The sequence below is a fragment of the Salvelinus alpinus genome, chromosome 22 (genome assembly GCF_045679555.1).
Source record: "Salvelinus alpinus chromosome 22, SLU_Salpinus.1, whole genome shotgun sequence".
Taxonomy (NCBI): domain Eukaryota; kingdom Metazoa; phylum Chordata; class Actinopteri; order Salmoniformes; family Salmonidae; genus Salvelinus; species Salvelinus alpinus.
The window spans coordinates 34,988,929-35,014,549 of NC_092107.1; the positions used below are offsets into that span (position 1 = coordinate 34,988,929).

Sequence of the window (25,621 nt, forward strand, 5' to 3'; positions counted from 1 at the left end):
GGGGGGGGGGGGGGGGCGAGACCGAGTCAAGACCGAGACCAGAGGGGGGGGCGAGACCGAGTCAAGACCAAGACCAGAGGGGGGGGGCGAGACCGGGAGGGGGACAGGGCGTATGAGACCGAGTCAAGACCGAGACCAGAGGGGGGTGAGACCGAGTCAAGACCAAGACCAGAGGGGGGGGGGGGGGGGGCGAGACCGGGAGGGGGACAGGGCGTATGAGACCGAGTCAAGACCGAGACCAGAGGGGGGTGAGACTTCATCAGATTTGTTTTTGTCCAATTCAAGACCATGACTGTAGTTTTGTCAAATCACCACCATAATAGGAGTTCTAAAGGTCCAGTATTTCTGTTCATATTTCCGAACATGTGGATTCTTTACACATTCAGAATAGTGAAAAAATGCATCCTGGGGGACAATAGAGCCACTCCACAAATTATTACTAACCCAAACACAGTGGGGAACAATGGGTCTTCTACACTTTCAGAGAGGGGCTAACGATTTATAAAATAATGATTATAATAATATAATAATAATGATTTTAAATGATGTTCTGATTTAATCTCTTCTGTTTTTGTTAGAAAGAAAAGGGTAATAAAAATAAAGAGAGTCTCTCTCTCTCTATATATACAATATATATACAGTATATATATAAACAGTATATATATACAGTTGAAGTCGGAAGTTGACATACACCTTAGCCAAATACATTTAAACTCAGTTTTTCACAATTCCTGACATTTAATCATTACTTTATTTTAAGAATGTGAAAATTATTTCATCGCATTCCCAGTGGGTCCGAAGTTTACATACACTCAATTAGTATTTGGTAGCATTGCCTTTAAATTGTTTAACTTGGGTCAAACGTTTCGGGTAGCCTTCCTCAAGCTTCCCACAATAAGCTGGGTGAATTTTGGCCCATTCCTCCTGACAGAGCTGGTGTAACTTAGTCAGGTTTGTAGGCCTCCTTGCTCGCACACACTTTTTCAGTTTGTGATGGCAACTCCAATACCAAAGCATTGTTGTCCTTATGCCATTTTGCCACAACTTTGGAAGTATGCTTGGGGTCATTGTCCATTTGGAAAACCCATTTGCGACCAAGCTTTAACTTCCTGACTGATGTCTTGAGATGTTGCTTCAATATATCCACATGTTTTTCCTGCCTCATGATGCCATCTATTTTGTGAAGTGCACCAGTCCCTCCTGCAGCAAAGCACCCCCACAACATGATGCTGCCACCCCCGTGCTTCACGGTTGGGATGGTGTTCTTCGGCTTGCAAGCTGCCCCCTTTTTCATCCAAACATAATGATGGTCATTATGGCCAAACAGTTCTATTTTTGTTTCATCAGACCAGAGGACATTTCTCCAAAAAGTACGATCTTTGTCCCCATGTGCAGTTGCAAACCGTAGTCTGGCTTTTTTATGGCGGTTTTGGAGTAGTGGCATCTTCCTTGCTGAGCGGCATTTCAGGTTGTGTCGATATAGGACTCGTTTTACTGTGGATATAGATACTTTTGTACCTATTTCCTCCAGCATCTTCACAAGGTCCTTTGCTGTTGTTCTGGGATTGATTTGCACTTTTCGCACCAAAGTACATTCATCTCTAGGAGACAGAAGCCGTCTTCTTCCTGAGCGGTATGACGGCTGTGTGGTCCCATGGTGTTTATAGTTGCAAACTATTTTTTGTACAGATGAACGTGGTACCTTCAGGCATTTGGAAATTGCTCCCAAAGATGAACCAGACTTGTTGATTTCTTTTGATTTTCCCATGATGTCAAGCAAAGAGGCAGTGAGTTTGACGGTAGGCCTTGAAATACATCCACAGGTACACCTCCAATTGACTCAAATGATGTCAGTTAGCCTATCAGAAGCTTCTAAAGCCATTACATAATTTTCTGGAATTTTCCAAGCTGTTTAAAGGCACAGTCAACTTAGTGGATGTAAACAATTGTTTGAAAAATGACTTGTGTCATGCACAAAGTAGATGTCCTAACCGATTGCCAAAACTATAGTTTGTTAACAAGACATTTGTGGAGCGGTTGAAAAACTAGTTTTAATGACTCCAACCTAAGTGTATGTAAACTTCCGACTTCAACTATATATATATATATATATATATATATATATATATATATATATATAAACTCCCAGTAATTTATTTGGTAAATCACTAATTTAAGGGTTAACACTGTAGAGAATGTATTTTTATTTTCTGGTCTCTTCGAAGATAAATCTAGATAGCTAGGTCAGCCATTGGCTAGGCCATCAGAAGCTAGATAAAGGCATCTGCCATTCAACTGTATTAGGGCAACATGTTGGAGTGACAGTGGAATCAACAAATCACATTTTGACTTAATGGGTGGGACCTTTTTACAAAAACGTGTGGAAACTTCTGCCTTCTTGAAGGCCAACAGGTCACTGTGCAATAGTGACCAATAGTTTTCCCACTGTCTAGCTAGCTATCTTTTGCTGTCGGCTAGTTTGCAGCAGCAGGTGTTATCGAAGAGGATGTTGTTAATAGTTTGTTAGCTTCTTTCTCCCTTTTCAAGAATAACTTTCAACAAAAAGTTAAGTTTTAAATCATCATCATCTGGTGAGTGGAACTGTTTCCTTTTATTGCAACCAGCTTGTTGTCAGCCATCTGTTTGAAAATAACTTGTGTGTGAAACATTGTTGCATTTAAAGTGGAACTGACAGCATTTTCGCAACATGAAACGTTTTCATATACACCCACAGGAAGACTATGATACTTTTAAAAAACATTTTCTGACAAGCAACCACTTATATATGGTCATTTTCACATTTTTCATGAATTCTTAGAATGTTTGGGAATGATGTATACTAAAGTATTTGTGAACAATCTATAGCAATATAGAGTGGGAAAGTGGCCGTACGTTTGGACAAATAATAGACACTGCAGTAAATAAAACCGAATAAAAACATCTGTCTGGTCCAGGACTAGAGTCTTCACAGACCGGTGCGCTATAGCCAATCAGAGCTACAGTAGGCCTTTATACAAACAAACAATTTGCCACAAGGGCCAGCCATCGTTCACTTTGAACTGGACAGTGTGTTTACAGGCAGTAGGCCCTGCCATCATTCACTTTGAACTGGATTGTGTGTTTACAGGCAGTAGGCCCTGCCATCATTCACTTTGAACTGGATTGTGTGTTTACAGGCAGTATGCCCTGCCATCATTCACTTTGAACTGGACTGTGTGTTTACAGGCAGTAGGCCCTGCCATCATTCACTTTGAACTGGACTGTGTGTTTACAGGTAGTAGGCCCTGCCATCATTCACTTTGAAATGGACTGTGTGTTTACAGGTAGTAGGCCCTGCCATCATTCACTTTGAACTGGACTGTGTGTTTACAGGCAGTAGGCCCTGCCATCACTCACTTTGAACTGGATTGTGTGTTTACAGGTAGTAGGCCCTGCCATCATTCACTTTGAAATGGACTGTGTGTTTACAGGTAGTTGGCCCTGCCATCATTCACTTTGAACTGGATTGTGTGTTTACAGGTAGTAGGCCCTGCCATCGTTCACTATGAACTGGACTGTGTGTTTACAGGTAGTAGGCCCTGCCATCATTCACTTTGAACTGGATTGTGTGTTTACAGGTAGTAGGCCCTGCCATCATTCACTATGAACTGGACTGTGTGTTTACAGGCAGTAGGCCCTGCCATCATTCACTTTGAACTGGACTGTGTGTTTACAGGCAGTAGGCCCTGCCATCATTCACTTTGAACTGGATTGTGTGTTTACAGGTAGTTGGCCCTGCCATCATTCACTTTGAACTGGATTGTGTGTTTACAGGTAGTAGGCCCTGCCATCATTCACTTTGAAATGGACTGTGTGTTTACAGGCAGTAGGCCCTGCCATCATTCACTTTGAACTGGACTGTGTGTTTACAGGCAGTATGCCCTGCCATCATTCACTTTGAACTGGATTGTGTGTTTACAGGTAGTAGGCCCTGCCATCATTCACTTTGAAATGGACTGTGTGTTTACAGGCAGTAGGCCCTGCCATCATTCACTTTGAACTGGACTGTGTGTTTACAGGCAGTATGCCCTGCCATCATTCACTTTGAACTGGACTGTGTGTTTACAGGTAGTAGGCCCTGCCATCATTCACTTTGAACTGGACTGTGTGTTTACAGGTAGTTGGCCCTGCCATCATTCACTTTGAACTGGATTGTGTGTTTACAGGCAGTAGGCCCTGCCATCATTCACTTTGAACTGGACTGTGTGTTTACAGGCAGTATGCCCTGCCATCATTCACTTTGAACTGGATTGTGTGTTTACAGGCAGTAGGCCCTGCCATCATTCACTTTGAACTGGATTGTGTGTTTACAGGCAGTAGGCCCTACCATCATTCACTTTGAACTGGATTGTGTGTTTACAGGCAGTATGCCCTGCCATCATTCACTTTGAACTGGACTGTGTGTTTACAGGCAGTAGGCCCTGCCATCATTCACTTTGAACTGGATTGTGTGTTTACAGGCAGTAGGCCCTGCCATCATTCACTTTGAACTGGATTGTGTGTTTACAGGTAGTAGGCCCTGCCATCATTCACTTTGAACTGGACTGTGTGTTTACAGGCAGTAGGCCCTGCCATCATTCACTTTGAACTGGATTGTGTGTTTACAGGCAGTAGGCCCTGCCATCATTCACTTTGAACTGGACTGTGTGTTTACAGGTAGTAGGCCCTGCCATCATTCACTTTGAACTGGATTGTGTGTTTACAGGTAGTAGGCCCTGCCATCGTTCACTTTGAACTGGACAGTGTGTTTACAGGCAGTAGGCCCTGCAATCATTCACTTTGAACTGGATTGTGTGTTTACAGGCAGTAGGCCCTGCCATCATTCACTTTGAACTGGACTGTGTGTTTAAAGGCAGTGGCAACAGAACGACTTTACATCAATTGAACACATTCGCCAAAAGCCACAAAATACACCTGATTGGATTTCTACAAATATGTAAACACCACAGGAGTCCTCTTACATTTGGGAACTTTACAGTCCTATTGATCAAACAACCATGAAAAGGCTCTCTCTCACTCAGTTATACACATCAACAACATCAAGATCAACAACTAATGCTAACCAGAGCAAGATGAGCTAAAATATAATGAAGGAACATTATATAAACCCACTCAGACTTGTTCAGCTTGTTGGCCATCAAAATTGCACTGATAAAAAATGGGGAATTGTCCTTCTGTCTGCCAATGCATACTTGTTCCAACCAAGCACCAAAGCTAACTGGCGAAAGTTAGCTAGTTGCTAGCTAGTTACTTCCAGACACAAATGAGGGAACACCTCACTCTGACCATTTTACTCCCCGTAGCAGAGCTGGTTAGGCTGTTTACATGTTATCTAGAGTGTTCTTGACTAACTATTACGTTTACTGAGACCAGGTGTCTGACACTATTTAGCAGGTGTTGCATGTTTGTAAATTCATCAGTTATTCTGCGCTCTGGCACACTCAGATGAGAGTGCTCTGAAATCGGAGCAGAGAGCCAGAGTGAATTGTTGCGAATGCAAGAGATATGCTAACTGGATAACAGTCGTTCAAGTTCTTGCTAGTTAACCAAATGACACCTGCATCTCTAGCTGTGTATAGCCACAAAAAAATTATATGAGGGGAAAAAGTCAGTCACTCACCCAGTCCTCCAATGGCATGACATCCTCCTAGCAGCTAGCTAACGTCCCCAGTTGGTAAAAAAATTATGTGTTTAATATTCTTGTGGGGACAACACAACAATAGTTAAACACGTCCACACACACACACACACACACACACACACACACACACACACACACACACACACACACACACACACACATCAGAATGCTTGAGTCACATCCAACACTCAATTAAAAGTACAAGCGTTCATCCTACATGTGAGTATCTGGAGCGGTGCTACAGACGAGCGTCTCTCCACCTGAAGAGATAGAGGCTAATTAACCTTTTCCTGGGGATCCCATTGCCCCAGGTGCATCTTGTCACACTTACATATATACACGTATTTCCCCCGCGCTAGTGAATGTATTCAGCGCAGTGACTGAGGCTAGCACTGCTCTGACACAAGCTTCACTATGATTTATGAACCTGCTCATTGACCCAGTTTATGTTGAAAAGAGAGAAAAGTGGGACTGGGAACGCATCCCTCTCTTATCTGCAGTGGTGAGATACATGCAGTGGAGCAGGCCTAGAGTCAGTCTGTGGAAGCATGTCAGGCAGCATTAGATTATCAAAAGCAGAGCGCTAAGATACCCTGCAGGCGCCAACTTACGGAGGCATTTTCTCTCTTTTTGCTAATAACCTAAAGTGTAAGACACTGAACAAAAAGCCATAATGAAATCTGGTGCACCGTTACAGCCAGTGTACTGTATCATTATCTATCTATTATCTATTATCTATAGGCAAAAAGAAAGTCAAGGCCAGTTCATCTATCTATGAGTAGTGTAGCATGGTGTGTTCATTGGGTAATATTTAATATGAGCGATGTGTATGGTTGGCCCAGCGGTTGGAGGCTTAAAAAGCATTAGAGTGGGGGCAGCGGTATGGAGTCACCATTGGATTATTTATAGTTTGTGGAGTTCAAAAATCCAGGTAGGACAAAATCTCAAAATAAAAATGACAAACTGCAAAGTCATGAGGCTAGAATTGCCAAAAATAGTTAACCAATCAAAAATCACCCCAATCTAAATGACACATAATATTCTCCATAACATAAAGTATCTTAAATCATCAAAGTATGTTAATTGAAAGAAATCATCAGGGTCCTTCAACAGTGACATGATCAACGTTTATATATTCCCCTCCCTTCTACTTTACCACACTTGTTTTCATCCAGGTGAATCCCTCTACAATTGTCCTCAACCGGTTGGTCGTTCCTGGAGGGCAGACGGACGCTACAGACAAGTGAGTTTTCTATGGCGACTTTCATTGTTTTCTAATAAATACATCATGATTTGCACATATAAAATGTGTTCTCATGAATAGTTGCTATAAATAGATGTAACAATAAATATGCACCGATAACATTATCAATGATATGCACCAGGACGCGATGACCAAATGAATGCACAGCGCTAGGCCTTTCCCGACTGCAAACATCAGTTACAAATGACCATGGAATAAAGTAGGTGAGCTCTTGGGTATATGAGCACCTGTATACCACACGGGTAAGTAGAACAAACATGTCCTCTGATATGTGCAGGCATGATGTCACAGAGATACACAAGAATGAAACGACTCAGGTGTGTGTATAGGTGCTTCAATACTCTGACTGTATAGGGTATGGTTTAGCCCTGTGACAGGATGTTTAGAGAGCTAAACTCAGTCCATGTAAAGGACTGGTCTGGACAATCTTGCCCATATTAATAATGCAGGGACTCCTTTTTAGAAGCCTCTTACTCTCCTCCCCCTCTTCTCCCCCTCTTCTCCCCCCTTCCTCTCCCTCTCCCTTCCTCTCCTTCCTCTCCTCTCCTCTCCCTTCCTTTCCTCCCCCTCTTCCTTCCTCTTCTCCCCCTCTTCTCCCCCCTTCCTCTCCCTCTCCCTTCCTCTCCTCTCCCTTCCTCTCCTCCCCTTCTTTCTTCCTCTCCTCCCTCTCTCCCTTCCTCTCCTCCCCTCTTCCCTCTCTTCCCCCTCTTCCCTTTCTTCCTCTCCTCCCTTCTTCCCTCTCTTCCCTCTAATGCAGCAGTTGGTGGTGGTGGTGTTGAGTGAACAGAGCGCAGTGTGGTGTCCAGAGCTCAGCAGTGCTCCTCGACCCAGCAGACACGGTCTTCAATCTGTTTCAGAGCTGCAATTCAATTATCTCACCGGGGTCCTGCTCAACCACTCGTGAGAGAGGTGGGTAGAGGTGGGAGAGAGAGGGGGGGAGGGGGGCAGAGGTAGGTTCAATACAGGGGAAGAAGGGCCAGAGGTGGGTCTAAGGGGGAGGTGGGTGGGGGGGGGCATCACATATAAAACACATCTGATTTGACATGGATTAAATGTGTGCTAATGCGATTAGCAGCAAGGTTAGAAGCATAGTAGGGATGGAAGGTGCTGATAACCCTAATCACTACTGTAAGCCCCTTCTATTGGATTTAGTAGACCCCCAAATCACCTCTCAGCCCCCTCCTCCTCCTATAAGACCTGGCTCTAGTTACCATCCAGAGAATGGAGAAAGCCTGGACTCCATCATTGTCATTTTTCATCTTACATCGATCAATAGATCAAGCTGCTGTCACACTGGTAGCACCTGGGGGCTTCTGGGAAGCCTGGGGGAGGGGTCGGGGGAGGGGCCAATGGGAGGGGCAGGGACAGGATCAGAAGCGACCGGTTGGCTCAGGCAACCAACCAAAACAACGACCCCGCGATTCACACAGTCCATTTTGCTAACCCTCACTCCCCATCCCCACAGCTACCACCACTGGTCAACCACCCCAGAAAAGGCATGTTGGAGCCCCCAGCTCCCAGTCCATATTCCTCACAGACACACACACACAAAATCCCATGATAACATCCATACATCCAAGGAATCCATACACAAAAGCTGATTTAACTATTAATTTCCTTTATGTATCATAATTTCCCAGTTCCAAGATGGACGGCCATTATTTCCATAACAATGCATAAAAAGCGTTGTGTATTGATCAGCTGGGGGAGCAGACTTCATGAAAGGCTCCTCTCACTTAAGCTGCCGGTCAGTCCAGCCAATTCCCCTACGGCCCCAGTCCAATACTGTTTCACTACTAATGACCTGAAACCTGGCAGCCCAACTCACTCTTTCCTGCCCTATGCACAGCAAGTGGAAGAAGGGGTCAAATTAAAATCACTAAATGACTAACTAAAACGCAGGTATTCACAAAACTAATACCTAAAACGCAGGCCTCTGTGTGTATAAAGGCATGGTGCAGAACAAACATAAATATTCCAGAGAGTTAACGTAAGGAACCGTGGGCCCTGTAACCTTCCACAGAGCCCAGAGGGTGTGTGGACCCCGAGGGTCTCTGTGAGACAGGAGCCCCTCCATGGGAACCCTACTTAGACTCAGTTGGGTGCTCATCTTCAAAGGTAAGCTGATCTTTGGGTCAGCAGCAGCAGCCTGCCGGTCAGTGTCTTCCAGCACAGCACAGCACAGCACCGCACAGCACAGCACCGCACAGCACAGCACAGCACAGCACAGCACAGCACAGGCAGCCCATATCAAACGTCCATTGGGAGATTTCATCTGTGGTTGTTGCTCCACCCTCCGACCCACTATCCTCTGCGATAGCTCTGCCCTGACATCATCCAGCTTCCTGTAGTCTGACAGTTGGACAAGTCCAACTCAAAGGCCTGCCAGGATCCCTCACTAACCCTCATAGACCTCAAACGCCATGATCCCTCTCCTGGGCTAGAACGTCTATCATATCCCCACAATTATGTCTACTCACTCAAAATACAACACAATTCTGTGTAATCATCTTTTCAAAATATATGCCAAAAAACAATGAAGGTACAGATCAAACATTCTCTTGAAAGTAGACCTCACCCGCTCTTAGCTTGGGTTTAATGCAGGCTATGACATAGAGGATTTCTCCAGCTCTTTCAGTCACTCAGAAACAGGAAGATGAAATAAACACTAGCATGTCATGTAATTACAGAGTCTATTCGTTCTATTAAAGGTACTCTGATTCCCCCCTGGTTTGAATTTATTTTCAGAACAAACAAAGTGCAATTTCCTGTAGTTCGCAAAGACAAATTGTATTCTTCTGAAATAATAGCATTATTTAATGTTGGCAGAAAACCACAATGCCCAACAACAAGACAATGTTTCATGTCTCGGTCTGTCTTGAGGCTTTAAACGTAAACCCTGTCATTCTTTCTATAGAGCAAGGGACAAACAACCTCTGTCTGCTTTTTCCATCAGTAAGGTTGGTAAGGAAAATCATTCTACCCATAAAAACATGGAGAGCAACTTAAAGAACCTAAGAGGACGACTGAGAAAAATAACTAAATGTCATGTAGTTAATTGTTGACTCACATGCTACTTCCAAGGATGCATTGCGACTGACGGCTTCTCCCAGGTAGTTGCGGGCGACGCAGACGTAGGAGCCCTCATCCGGTTTGGAGCGTCGTCCGTGGACGATACGTAGAAAGAAGAGGGAGCCGCTGGGCAGCAGCATGCGGTGAGACCGTGGGTCATCTTTGTCCGTTTCCACCCGCTCCCCGTCCTTGTACCACTCCACCGTGGGGCTGGGCCGCCCCTCTGCCTTGCAGTTGAGTGTGGCCGGCTCCCCTTTGGACACGATCAAGTCAGAGGGGTGCTCCACGATCCGGGGTGGGGAGTCCTCCTGGCGCAGACGGGATCCTGGGAAGAGAAGAGAAGAAAGGAGGTGAGGAACAACATGAACAGTAGATGAGGCAAAGCAAAACATAATATGCTTTTAACAGCTCACTGTTTTCCTGAAACTAGATTTCTTCATTCTAGCATTCTCAAGTCTCTCATATAAACATCACTTAGAGGCAGGAAGAGTCTATTGAAGGTGGACCTATTGGTATCCATTCAACTAGTATAGCTATAGGTTCTTCTGCTTGTTCTGTCTTTCCACCTAATCAGGTGATAGGAGGACAGCGCTCCAACCACCAGTCTAACCACCAGTCCAACACCAGCCATCTGCTCCTCACTACCATACATTTAAGGCCTATTGGGTAATTGGACCCAAGAGTGAACAGAGTATGGCGGCGCGGAGACAGTATACATCTGAACCTCAGCTACACACACACACACAGACACACACACACACAAACACACACACACACACACACACACACACACACACACACACACACACACACACACACACACACACACACACACACACACACACACACACACACACACACACACACACACACACACACACACACACACACACACACACACACACACATACATACATACACAAAAACACACATTCACAAAGGGGAGAGAAGAGGGGGCATTGTGGACACAGCCACAAACAAAAGTATATCTGTCCCCCCACTGTCAGAGATCTGTCTCTGTGTAATGTGACTGTTCCGTAGGCTGGGTCTGGGGCCAGGGCTGGGTCTGGGTCTGGGGCCGGGTCTGGGTCTGGGTCTGGGGCTGGGTCTGGGGCTGGGTCTGGGGCCAGGGCTGGGTCTGGGGCCAGGGCTGGGTCTGGGGCCAGGGCTGGGTCTGGGGCCAGGGCTGGGTCTGGGTCTGGGGCCAGGGCTGGGTCTGGGTCTGGGTCTGGGGCCAGGGCTGGGTCTGGGGCCAGGGCTGGGTCTGGGTCTGGGTCTGGGTCTGGGCTGGGTCTGGGGCCAGGGCTGGGTCTGGGTCTGAGGCCAGGGCTGGGTCTGGGTCTGAGGCCAGGGGTGGGTCTGGGTCTGGGACTGGGGCCAGGGCTGGGTCTGGGTCTGGGTCTGGGGCCAGGGCTGGGTCTGGGGCCAGGGCTGGGTCTGGGTCTGGGGCCAGGGCTGGGTCTGGGGCCAGGGCTGGGTCTGGGGCCAGGGCTGGGTCTGGGTCTGGGTCTGGGGCCAGGTCTGGGGCCAGGGCTGGGTCTGGGTCTGGGTCTGGGTCCGGGTCTGAGGCCAGGGCTGGGTCTGTTAAAATGCTATTCCCCTGAGGTTCAGAACATGGCCTGTTCCTTTATTGTGAGTCTAACACTGGGCCAGGGCTGTGAGTCTAACAATGGGCCAGGGCTGTGAGTCTAACACTGGGCCAGGGCTGTGAGTCTAACACTGGGCCAGGGCTGTGAGTCTAACACTGGGCCAGGGCTGTGAGTCTGGCCACTATGATAATGCTGCCCCAGCCCAGTCTCAGTGCCATGTGTGTCTCTCTGTGACCAAGTCTAAACCCTGCAGATAAGACGTCAGAGGCCACATTTGCATCACTGAGGCCCTGCAAAAGCTCCAGACAAAAGAGTTTGATCCACCACCAAACCGTCACACATGCAGGCCTGGAGCATAACGAACAGGGCTTTACTCTGCCAAATATTTACTTTGTATTGTCCTCTGCCTTCCGAATCCTATCCAATACCCCCATCTAAAACTCTATTCTTGCTGGCAGCAAAATGTTGATCAATAAATGCAGGATGTATAGTTATCAGCCACCTCCCAGTCAATGAAAAATATAAGGCAATACACTGCAGTTAATAGTCTTGGTGTAGCAGAAAGGATGGTGTTTGGCAGTGTGCAGTTTAAGACTGCAGTGTCAGGTGTGTGTGGGTACAAGGCTGTGCCCTTCCCTGGGGGCAGTAGTGTAGGTGTGAGTCAGTGAGGTACTGTATAGAGGAGCAGTGTACTGTCCACACAGCCCTTTGTGCTTCCCTTCCTTCCTTCCTGCCTGCCTGCCTGCCTGTGTCAGGGCTAACTGCAGTTAGTGCTTCCCTTCCTTCCTTCCTTACTGCCTGGCTGCCTGCCTGTGTCAGGGCTAACTGCAGTTAGACATACAGTAGTAACAGCACATCAGTAGATGTTTTGCTCTTTGTTAATCTGGGTGGGCACATGTTCCATTCCCTGTTGCACCTTGTTCCCTGGGGGTAGGGGAACACACTGTACCCCAGCCCTGTCCTCTGCTACAGGGACACACTGTACACCCAGTCTGGTCCACTGCTACCTACAAGGACACACTGAACCCCAGTCTGGTCCACTGCTACCTACAAGGACACACTGTACCCCAGCCCTGTCCTCTGCTACCTACAAGGACACACTGAACCCCAGTCTGGTCCACTGCTACCTACAAGGACACACTGTACCCCAGCCTGATCCACTGTTATCTACAAGGACACACTGTACCCCAGCCTGATCCACTGTTATCTACAAGGACACACTGTACCCCAGTCTGGTCCACTGCTACCTACAAGGACACACTGTACCCCAGTCTGGTCCACTGCTACCTACAAGGACACACTGTACCCCAGCCTGGTCCACTGTTACCTACAAGGACACACTGTACCCCAGCCGGATCCACTGCTACCTACAAGGACACACTGTACCCCAGCCTGATCCACTGTTACCTACAAGGACACACTGTACCCCAGCCTGATCCACTGTTACCTACAAGGACACACTGTACCCCAGCCTGATCCACTGTTACCTACAAGGACACACTGTACCCCAGCCTGATCCACTGTTACCTACAAGGACACACTGTACCCCAGCCTGATCCACTGTTACCTACAAGGACACACTGTACCCCAGCCTGATCCACTGCTACCTACAAGGACACACTGTACCCCAGCCTGGTCCACTGTTACCTACAAGGACACACTGTACCCCAGCCGGATCCACTGCTACCTACAAGGACACACTGTACCCCAGCCTGATCCACTGTTACCTACAAGGACACACTGTACCCCAGCCTGATCCACTGTTACCTACAAGGACACACTGTACCCCAGCCTGATCCACTGTTACCTACAAGGACACACTGTACCCCAGCCTGATCCACTGTTACCTACAAGGACACACTGTACCCCAGCCTGGTCCACTGTTACCTACAAGGACACACTGTACCCCAGCCTGATCCACTGCTACCTACAAGGACACACTGTACCCCAGCCTGATCCACTGCTACCTACAAGGACACACTGTACCCCAGCCTGATCCACTGCTACCTACAAGGACACACTGTACCCCAGCCTGATCCACTGCTACCTACAAGGACACACTGTACCCCAGCCTGATCCACTGCTACCTACAAGGACACACTGTACCCCAGCCTGATCCACTGTTACCTACAAGGACACACTGTACCCCAGCCTGATCCACTGTTACCTACAAGGACACACTGTACCCCAGCCTGATCCACTGTTACCTACAAGGACACACTGTACCCCAGTCTGGTCCACTGTTACCTACAAGGACACACTGTACCCCAGCCTGATCCACTCTTACCTACAAGGACACACTGTACCCCAGTCTGGTCCACTGTTACCTACAAGGACACACTGTACCCCAGCCTGATCCACTGTTACCTACAAGGACACACTGTACCCCAGTCTGATCCACTGTTACCTACAAGGACACACTGTACCCCAGTCTGGTCCACTGTTACCTACAAGGACACACTGTACCCCAGTCTGGTCCACTGTTACCTACAAGGACACACTGTACCCCAGCCTGATCCACTGTTACCTACAAGGACACACTGTACCCCAGCCTGATCCACTGTTACAAAGACACACTGAGAGAGAAACCTACCAGTCAGCAATAAAACACTTCAAACACCTGTGTGTTCCTCTTAGCAGGGGTCAGGCAGTTCAGACAGTGGTGTATTGACCCCAGAACAGGGCCGTTGTCTGTTCCTCTTAGCAGGGGTCAGGCAGTTCAGACAGTGGTGTATTGACCCCAGAACAGGGCCGTTGTCTGTTCCTCTCTACACCTAATTTGGGCTAATTCCCTCCATTTCCCTGACATTGATTAGCGATCAGGCCTGGTGTCCAGGGCCTAAGTGGGGCCACAGACAGGGTCTTGTAGGGGAGGGGGTAGGGAGGCACAATCAGCTCCTGGTGTCCATCTTCCATTGATCTAATCTCCATGGCTTTGTGTAGCTGCTTCACTATACATCTGCTATTGGTTCTGAAATGAGAAAATACATGCCAGCCATTTGCTTTTTCTATTCAATAACGGAACTACTCTCCCCTGCCCCTCGTTCGCTTGCTTTTCCCACCTCTTCCTCCATTGGCAGTATTCGGGAAGGTAAGCACAAATTCAGACGAGCCTTGCAGCCAGTGTCTCTGACAGTGTTGGGGGGTACGGGTTCAGGTTAGTATTGTGGTGCTAAGTGAGTTAACGAATGCAGTACTAATTAACATGATGACATAGATAAATGGAGGGTTGAGAAAAGGACTTGGGGACCCTCTCCCCCAGATGGAGTGTCAACGACACATTCATTCCGATCTCATTGGAGCATCTGCTTCCCCCACAATCCACTGGGTCCACAGTAGCTCTACACCCAAACCAACGCCCAGGCGCGACGCCGAATCTGCCGTGACTCGATTCAGTCTAATTTATTTTAATCCAATTTGTTTTCCAATCTACTGCCTTCTAATTACTTAAACCTTCAGTCTCCATCTGCTCTCCTGTTTCCTGTGGAAATTTACACAGCAGATGCATCCACAATTGTCCTTTTCCTGCCAGGCAAACCAGAGCTGTGTAGATGGAAGGGGAGAGGGGCAAACGTGACTTGTCAGACTGACCTTCCTGTCTAGAGGAGGATGGTTAGGCTACTATATATTCATACAGTAGTAAAACTGATGCTACCGCAATGAATCCATCCATCTACATGTAAATGAAACGGTTGATAGGAAAATTGCTAAACATTTAACACCTGTGAAATGATGCCATCTGACACAGCTGAGTAACCCCAGTGAACACACACACACACACACACACAGGCAAACACACACACACACACGCGCAAGTGCACGTACACACACACACACACAGTGATGTCCCCTAGCATCACTGTCCCCTGGCTCCCCTCCTCCCTATGTGATACCCCCAGCCACAGCTGGACCCAGAGACAGAGAGGAAGTGAAAGGCTAATGCATCTTCCCATCAGCCACTAGGCCATACAGCTGACCAGCGTCCTGACTCATAGGAGAGAAAGTCAATTTGCTGCCTCCTATTGGTTCTCCTTTCTCACTCCCTTTACGGTAAATATGCTTTCTGTTGCCCTCTTAATGTGATCATTGGTGCTGTGCAATGAAGTGCTCTCTGAGCTGAGGTGAGTGCACTTCACAGCGTCTCAGGGCACACCTTCCAATCAAATGGCTGTCATTTCCCTGCTCGGCAATAACACCACCACTGTGGCGCGCTGGGCCGAGCAGCCAGGCATCCAGTCCTCAACTAAAGCACAGACCAGGGAGCAAACAAAGAAGCACAGAGGAGAGGGAGGGGATGATATGAGGGATGACTGCACCCACTGCCTCCTCTTTTGTGTTTTTACTCAAGGGGCTTGACCAAGATTGGGAACAGTCCTTAGATGCTGTTGTAGTGGTCTGAATACCTCTGTGTCTTTTTCCTGTGGCTCAGATCTAGCAGGGCCTTTCTTCAACATAGATTTGTTAGCAAAACATCTATTGACTGCCAAGAAGTCATAAACCAAATCATTAAACCAAATCCCAGAAAACACATTGACACATAAAAACCTCCAACACACTGCCATTTGTTATTAGAAGTTTTGACATTTTCATTTTGGAGCCAGAATGTTATCGCTGTTTGGCCAAAGCCTGACTATAAACACCTGTTTAACTGCATGTGTGTGTGCATGTGTGTGTGTGTCCTTCTCCTCTCTCACTGCCATGGATAGAGGAGGCTATACTAGTAGCATCATATCTCCCCACACAGTGACCACACAAGAAGCAGCTCTCTATCTATTATCTTTAGCACACACGTGTTCATATGTAGACCAGAAGGTTGGGCCTTTGATCATCTTGTTGTCATTATTTTTATTAGCTCCCAGGAGAATTCACAGCCCACCGACCAAATCAATACCCGCAACTGTCTCCTCCAGGGCAGGAAAGAAGGGCTCCCCAAAGAGATATCAGTTATTCTGCCAACAGACAGGAGCGTGTGCAGATCACAGGTATCCAAGGGCAACCTCGGACCCAAGCGTTCCAGTGTTCCAGTCACTGAAGCTCCATAATCCACCAGATAGAAACCCTGGCCGAGGCTACATCAGCTACGGGGTTAGGACTGAAGATGTGCACACATTTAGAATGAGGCATCCAATCTGCATGAGATGTTAGCTGAATGAGAACGAATGCAAAATGTATACATATAAAAAAATATACATACATATATACAGTGGGGAGAACAAGTATTTGATACACTGACAATTTTGCAGGTTTTCCTACTTACAAAGCATGTAGAGGTCTGTAATTTTTATCATAGGTACACTTCAACTGTGAGAGAAGGAATCTAAAACAAAAATCCAGAAAATCACATTGTATGATTTTTAAGTAATTAATTTGCATTTTATTGCATGACATAAGTATTTGATACATCAGAAAAGCAGAACTGAATATTTGGTACAGAAACCTTAGTTTGCAATTACAGAGATCATACGTTTCCTGTAGTTCTTGACCAGGTGTGCACACACTGCAGCAGGGATTTTGGCCCACTCCTCCATACAGACCTTCTCCAGATCCTTCAGGTTTCGGGGCTGTCGCTGGGCAATACGGACTTTCGGCTCCCTCCAAAGATTTTCTATTGGGTTCAGGTCTGGAGACTGGCTAGGCCACTCCAGGACCTTGAGATGCTTCTTACGGAGCCACTCCTTAGTTGCCCTGGCTGTGTGTTTCGGGTCGTTGTCATGCTGGAAGACCCAGCCACGACCCATCTTCAATGCTCTTACTGAGGGAAGGAGGTTGTTGGTCAAGATCTCGCGATACATGGCCCCATCCATCCTCCCCTCAATACGGTGCAGTCGTCCTGTCCCCTTTGCAGAAAAGCATCCCCAAAGAATGATGTTTCCACCTCCATGCTTCACGGTTGGGATGGTGTTCTTGGGGTTGTACTCATCCTTCTATTCCTCCAAACACGGCGAGTGGAGTTTAGAGCAAAAAGCTCTATTTTTGTCTCATCAGACCACATGACCTTCTCCCATTCCTCCTCTGTATCATCCAGATGGTCATTGGCAAACTTCAGACGGGCCTGGACATGCGCTGGCTTGAGCAGGGGGACCTTGCGTGCGCTGCAGGATTTTAATCCATGACGGCGTAGTGTGTTACTAATGGTTTTCTTTGAGACTGTGGTCCCAGCTCTCTTCAGGTCATTGACCAGGTCCTGCCGTGTAGTTCTGGGCTGATCCCTCACATTCCTCATGATCATTGATGCCCCACGAGGTGAGATCTTGCATGGAGCCCCAGACCGAGGGTGATTGACCGTCATCTTGAACTTCTTCCATTTTCGAATAATTGTGCCAACAGTTGTTGCCTTCTCACCAAGCTGCTTGGCTATTGTCCTGTAGCCCATCCCAGCCTTGTACAGGTCTACAATTTATCCCTGATGTCCTTACACAGCTCTCTGGTCTTGGCCATTGTGGAGAGGTTGGAGTCTGTTTGATTGAGTGTGTGGACAGGTGTCTTTTATACAGGTAACGAGTTCAAACAGGTGCAGTTAATACAGGTAATGAGTGGAGAACAGGAGGGCTTCTTAAAGAAAAACTAACAGGTCTGTGAGAGCCGGAATTCTTACTGGTTGGTAGGTGATCAAATACTTATGTCATGCAATAAAATGCAAATTAATTACTTAAAAATCATACAATGTGATTTTCTGGATTTTTGTTTTAGATTCCGTCTCTCACAGTTGAAGTGTACCTATGATAAAAATGACAGACCTCTACATGCTTTGTAAGTAGGAAAACCTGCAAAATCGGCAGTGTATCAAATACTTGTTCTCCCCACTGTATATATACATATACACATATATTTATTAAACATGTATTGTCTAATCTTGGTTGTTTACTCTGTATATCTCTCCCTCCTCTCCCTGTACCTTCATTCTCTCTCCTTCTCCCTCTCTGTCCCGCCAGTGTCCTGTCCCTGGTGTGTAGGGTGACAGGGCCGTATCTGTCATGTCATCAGAGGGGGATGTGAGCGGGTAGTCGGGGGAAACTGGGGGTGGCGATAGGATGATGTTACTGGCCGCCTCACGCCTCCATGCTGGCCTGCTGTGTTACCCCGCACATGGCCCCCTCAGCCCCTTCTGCTACCCAGATTCATCTTCTTTAGGGGCGCTGTCAGTGGCGTCACACCACACTGGCCCTAACACAGTCACCCAGACACCAGGGCTGTGACGATACCAGTAGTTTAACCAGAGTTACCTTCCTGAGTTTTTCCATGGCAAAAATTAAAACACGAAGCAGACCAATCTCCTTGGTCCTTTAAAAACCTGCTGTATGTAAAATGCAGTGAGCTACAGCGTTGAAAACAGGGCTGTTCGCCGAAAGAAGTTCAATCTGATTCTTGTTTTGTTTCCTTGCTATGATTCCTTGCTGGCCCTACCAGACACAGCTCATCTCTAGGAGACACCCATACATAACATCTCTAGGAGACACCCATACATAACACAGCAGCTCATCTCTAGGAGACACCCATACATAACACAGCAGCTCATCTCTAGGAGACACCCATACATAACACAGCAGCTCATCTCTAGGAAACACCCATACATAACACAGCAGCTCATCTCTAGGAGACACCCATACATAACACAGCAGCTCATCTCTAGGAGACACCCATACATAACACAGCAGCTCATCTCTAGGAGACACCCATACATAACACAGCAGCTCATCTCTAGGAGACACCCATACATAACACAGCAGCTCATCTCTAGGAGACACCCATACATAACACAGCAGCTCATCTCTAGGAGACACCCATACATAACACAGCAGCTCATCTCTAGGAGACACCCATACATAACACAGCAGCTCATCTCTAGGAGACACCCATACATAACACAGCAGCTCATCTCTAGGAGACACCCATACATAACACAGCAGCTCATCTCTAGGAGACACCCATACATAACACAGCAGCTCATCTCTAGGAGACACCCATACATAACACAGCAGCTCATCTCTAGGAGACACCCATACATAACACAGCAGCTCATCTCTAGGAGACACCCATACATAACACAGCAGCTCATCTCTAGGAGACACCCATACATAACACAGCAGCTCATCTCTAGGAGACACCCATACATAACACAGCAGCTCATCTCTAGGAGACACCCATACATAACACAGCAGCTCATCTCTAGGAGACACCCATACATAACACAGCAGCTCATCTCTAGGAGACACCCATACATAACACAGCAGCTCATCTCTAGGAGACACCCATACATAACACAGCAGCTCATCTCTAGGAGACACCCATACATAACACAGCAGCTCATCTCTAGGAGACACCCATACATAACACAGCAGCTCATCTCTAGGAGACACCCATACATAACACAGCAGCTCATCTCTAGGAGACACCCATACATAACACAGCAGCTCATCTCTAGGAGACACCCATACATAACACAGCAGCTCATCTCTAGGAGACACCCATACATAACACAGCAGCTCATCTCTAGGAGACACCCATACATAACACAGCAGCTCATCTCTAGGAGACACCCATACATAACACAGCAGCTCATCTCTAGGAGACACCCATACATAACACAGCAGCTCATCTCTAGGAGACACCCATACATAACACAGCAGCTCATCTCTAGGAGACACCCATACATAACACAGCAGCTCATCTCTAGGAGACACCCATACATAACACAGCAGCTCATCTCTAGGAGACACCCATACATAACACAGCAGCTCATCTCTAGGAGACACCCATACATAACACAGCAGCTCATCTCTAGGAGACACCCATACATAACACAGCAGCTCATCTCTAGGAGACACCCATACATAACACAGCAGCTCATCTCTAGGAGACACCCATACATAACACAGCAGCTCATCTCTAGGAGACACCCATACATAACACAGCAGCTCATCTCTAGGAGACACCCATACATAACACAGCAGCTCATCTCGTTCGTCCAAGGTGGCTTAGCAGTTCAGACGTCTTTTTCTGTTCCGTATTGTCGTGTCCTGTATATATATATATTTACACCTTTCTTCGCATATCTTTTATTTATTTTATTATCCAAGAACTCAACTACAAAAGCTTTCCTGCAAAAGCTTTCCTGCAACCCGCTTCACCAATTACAAAAAGTATTATTTACCTCAATCTGAAAATCCATCGTGGAAGCTAGCCAGGGGCTAATTCAGAAGCTAGCCTGAAAGCTAACCAGAAGCTACTCCGATAGCTAGCCAGAAGCTAATCTGTAGCTGCCCCGAAATTAGCCGGTTTGCTGGCTAGCGTTGGTGTTTCAGCTGCCCACGTTTAGTGGTCATCAGCTATTCCTTTAGCTCGATAATCTACCGGCACTTTTGTGCAACGCGACTCGGACCGGAGCATTCCGGGACTTTTTTTCTCTCAGTTTCCCCGGATTCCAGCCGCAGGCTCTGGACACTTGCACCTTGATTTCGCAGCTAGCTAGCTGCAAACCGTGTGACTATTGGCTTACGTCGACCCCGGAGCAAACTCAAATCATTCTGGAGCTAGCCAGCTGAGGAGTTCCATCACCATCCGGACCCGTTTCTTTTGTTGCTGCTGCAGATACGGAACCCCACCGGGCCTTCACGACTGACTGCCGCGACTGACTGCCGACGTTATCTGCCCGAGGGATTTATCCAACTGGCACCTCCGTCCCGACGTTACCTGAACGCTCATCTGAGGCCCGCTAATCGTTAGCTGTCTTATCGGCTGCTATCTGAACAAGTATATCGGACAACTATTATTATTATTATTATTTATTTTATTTTTTTCCTTGGGTCACTATATCTATTTTGCCAATTTGGATTGATCCCCTCTACCACACGGAACCCCACTACACGGAACCCCACTAACCTACCGACGGAAACGCACGAGGTATCTACAAACAGACCTCCATCCTATGCTGCTACCGATAGCCATATACCCGGCCAGCTGTCTGGATCGCCACGACCCCAACCAACCTCTACTCACTGGACCCTTATTGATCACTCGATTAGCATGCCTCTCCTTAATGTAAATATGCCTTGTCCATTGCTGTTCTGGTTAGTGTTTATTGGCTTATTTCACTGTAGAGATTCTAGCCCTGCTCTCTATACCATATCCAACCTCTCAGTTCCACCACCCACATATGCGATGACATCACCTGGTTTCAATGATGTTTCTAGAGACAATATCTCTCTCATCATCACTCAATACCTAGGTTTACCTCCACTGTATTCACATCCTACCATACCTTTGTCTGTACATTATTCCTTTAAACTATTTTATCGCCCCCAGAAACTTCCTTTTACTCTCTGCTCTAGTAGCTCTAGGCGACCAATTCTCATAGCTTTTAGCCGTACCCTTATCCTACTCCTCCTCTGTTCCTCTGGTGATGTAGAGGTGAATCCAGGCCCTGCAGTACCTGGCTCCACTCCTATTCCCCAGGCGCTCTCTTTTGATGACTTCTGTAACCGTAATAGCCTTGGCTTCATGCATGTTAACATTAGAAGCCTCCTCCCTAAGTTTGTTTTGTTCACTGCTTTAGCACACTCTGCCAACCCGGATGTTTTAGCCGTGTCTGAATCCTGGCTTAGAAAGACCACCAAAAATTCAGACATTTTCATCCCCAATTACAAGATTTTCAGACAAGATAGAACGGCCAAAGGGGGCGGTGTTGCAATCTACTGCAAAGACTGCCTGCAGAGTTCTGTTATACTATCCAGGTCTGTTCCCAAACAATTTGAACTTCTACTTTTAAAAATCCACCTCTCTAAAAACAAGTCTCTCACCGTTGCCGCCTGCTATAGACCACCCTCTGCCCCCAGCTGTGCTCTGGACACTATATGTGAACTGATTGCCCCCCATCTATCTTCAGAGCTCGTGCTGCTAGGCGACCTAAATTTGAACATGCTCAACACCCCAGCCACCCTACAATCTAAGCTTGATGCCCTCAATCTCACACAAATTATCAATGAACCTACCAGGTACCACCCCAATTCCGTAAACACGGGTACCCTCATAGATATCATCCTAACAAACTTGCCCTCCAAATACACCTCTGCTGCTTTCAACCAAGATCTCAGCGATCACTGCCTCATTGCCTGCATCCGTAATGGGTCAGCGGTCAAACGACCTCCACTCATCACTGTCAAACGCTCCCTGAAACACTTCAGCGAGCAGGCCTTTCTAATCGACCTGGCCGGGGTATCCTGGAAGGATATTGATCTCATCCCGTCAGTAGAGGATGCCTGGTCATTTTTTTTAAATGCCTTCCTCACCATCTTGAATAAGCATGCCCCATTCAAGAAATTTAGAACCAGGAACAGATATAGCCCTTGGTTCTCTCCTGACCTGACTGCCCTTAACCAACAGAAAAACATCCTATGGCGTTCTGCATTAGCATCGAACAGCCCCCGTGATATGCAACTTTTCAGGGAAGCCAGAAACCAATATACACAGGCAGTTAGAACAGCCAAGGCTAGCTTTTTCAAGCAGAAATTTGCTTCCTGCAACACAAATTCAAAAAAGTTCTGGGACACCGTAAAGTCCATGGAGAATAAGAACACCTCCTCCCAGCTTCCAACCGCTCTGAAGATAGGAAACACTGTCACCACCGACAAATCCACTATAATTGAGAATTTCAATAAGCATTTTTCTACGGCTGGTCATGCTTTCCACCTGGCTACCCCTACCCCGGACAACAGCACTGCCCTCCCCTCTGCTACTCGCCCAAGCCTTCCCCATTTCTCTTTCTCCCAAATACAGTCAGCTGATGTTCTAAATGAGCTGCAAAATCTGGACCCTTACAAATCAGCCGGGCTAGATAATCTGGACCCTTTCTTTCTAAAACTATCTGCTGAAATTGTTGCCACCCCTATTACTAGCCTCTTCAACCTCTCTTTCGTGTCGTCTGAGATCCCCAAAGATTGGAAAGCAGCTGCGGTTATCCCCCTCTTCAAAGGGGGGGACACCCTTGACCCTAACTGCTACAGACCTATATCTATCCTACCCTGCCTTTCTAAGGTCTTCGAAAGCCAAGTCAACAAACAGATTACCGACCATTTCGAATCCCACCACACCTTCTCCGCTATGCAATCTGGTTTCAGAGCTGGTCATGGGTGCACCTCAGCCACGCTCAAGGTCATAAACGATATCGTAACCGCCATCGATAGGAAACAATACTGTGCAGCCGTATTCATTGACCTGGCCAAGGCTTTTGACTCTGTCAATCACCACATCCTCATTGGCAGACTCGACAGCCTTGGTTTCTCTAATGATTCCTCGCCTGGTTCACCAACTACTTCTCTGATCGAGTTCAGTGTGTCAAATCGGAGGGTCTGTTGTCCGGGCCTCTGGCAGTCTCTATGGGGGTGCCACAGGGTTCAATTCTTGGACCGACTCTCTTCTCTGTTTACATCAATGATGTCGCTCTTGCTGCTGGTGATTCTCTGATCCACCTCTACGCAGACGACACTATTCTGTATACTTCTGGCCCTTCTTTTGACACTGTGTTAACAACCCTCCAGGCAAGCTTCAATGCCATACAACTCTCCTTCCGTGGCCTCCAACTGCTCTTAAATACAAGTAAAACCAAATGCATGCTCTTCAACCGATCGCTGCCTGCTCCTGCCCGCCTGTCCAACATCACTACTTTGGACGGCTCTGACTTAGAATATGTGGACAACTACAAATACCTAGGTGTCTGGTTAGACTGTAAACTCTCCTTCCAGACTCACATCAAACATCTCCAATCCAAAGTCAAATCTAGAATTGGCTTCCTATTCCGCAACAAAGCATCCTTTACTCATGCTGCCAAACATACCCTTGTAAAACTGACCATCCTACCAATCCTCGACTTCGGTGATGTCATTTACAAAATAGCCTCCAAAACCCTACTCAATAAATTGGATGCAGTCTATCACAGTGCCATCCGTTTTGTCACCAAAGCCCCATATACTACCCACCACTGCGACCTGTACACTCTCGTTGGCTGGCCCTCGCTTCATACTCGTCGCCAAACCCACTGGTTCCAGGTCATCTACAAGACCCTGCTAGGTAAAGTCCCCCCTTATCTCAGCTCGCTGGTCACCATAGCAGCACCTACCTGTAGCACGCGCTCCAGCAGGTATATCTCTCTAGTCACCCCCAAAACCAATTCTTCCTTTGGACGCCTCTCCTTCCAGTTCTCTGCTGCCAATGACTGGAACGAACTACAAAAATCTCTGAAACTGGAAACACCTATCTCCCTCACTAGCTTTAAGCACCAGCTGTCAGAGCAGCTCATAGATTACTGCACCTGTACATAACCCATCTACAATTTAGCCCAAACAACTACCTCTTTACCTACTGTATTTATTTATTAATTTATTTTGCTCCTTTGCACCCCATTATTTCTGTCTCTACTTTGCACTTTCTTCCACTGCAAACCAACCATTCCAGTGTTTTTTTTAGTTTTTATTTTACTTGCTGTGTTGTACTCACTTCGCCTCCATGGCCTTTTATATTTTTATTTATTTATACATATATTTGTTTGCCTTCACCTCCCTTATCTCACCTCACTTGCTCACATTGTATATAGACTTATTTTTTTTCACTGTATTATTGACTATATGTTTGTTTTACTCCATGTGTAACTATGTGTTGTTGTATGTGTCGAACTGCTTTGCTTTATCTTGGCCAGGTCGCAATTGTAAATGAGAACGTGTTCTCAATTTGCCTACCTGGTTAAATAAAGGTTAAATAAAAATAAATAAATAAAAATCTCTAGGAGACACCCATACATAACACAGCAGCTCATCTCTAGGAGACACCCATACATAACACAGCAGCTCATCTCTAGGAGACACCCATACATAACACAGCAGCTCATCTCTAGGAGACACCCATACATAACACAGCAGCTCATCTCTAGGAGACACCCATACATAACACAGCAGCTCATCTCTAGGAGACACCCATACATAACACAGCAGCTCATCTCTAGGAGACACCCATACATAACACAGCAGC

General features: G+C 46.9%; 1 protein-coding gene across 16 annotated transcripts in view; it reads right to left on the reverse strand.

Moving 5' to 3' along the window:
• Window positions 1-25,621, reverse strand: part of LOC139549459 (roundabout homolog 2-like) — a 648,939-nt gene that overhangs the window by 372,333 nt on the left and 250,985 nt on the right. For all 16 annotated transcript variants that reach the window (XM_071359993.1, XM_071359991.1, XM_071359998.1 and 13 more), the window contains exon 2: window positions 10,015-10,341. In XM_071359993.1, the coding sequence (XP_071216094.1) occupies window positions 10,015-10,341 (327 nt within the window). The remainder of the gene's footprint in view (window positions 1-10,014; window positions 10,342-25,621) is intronic.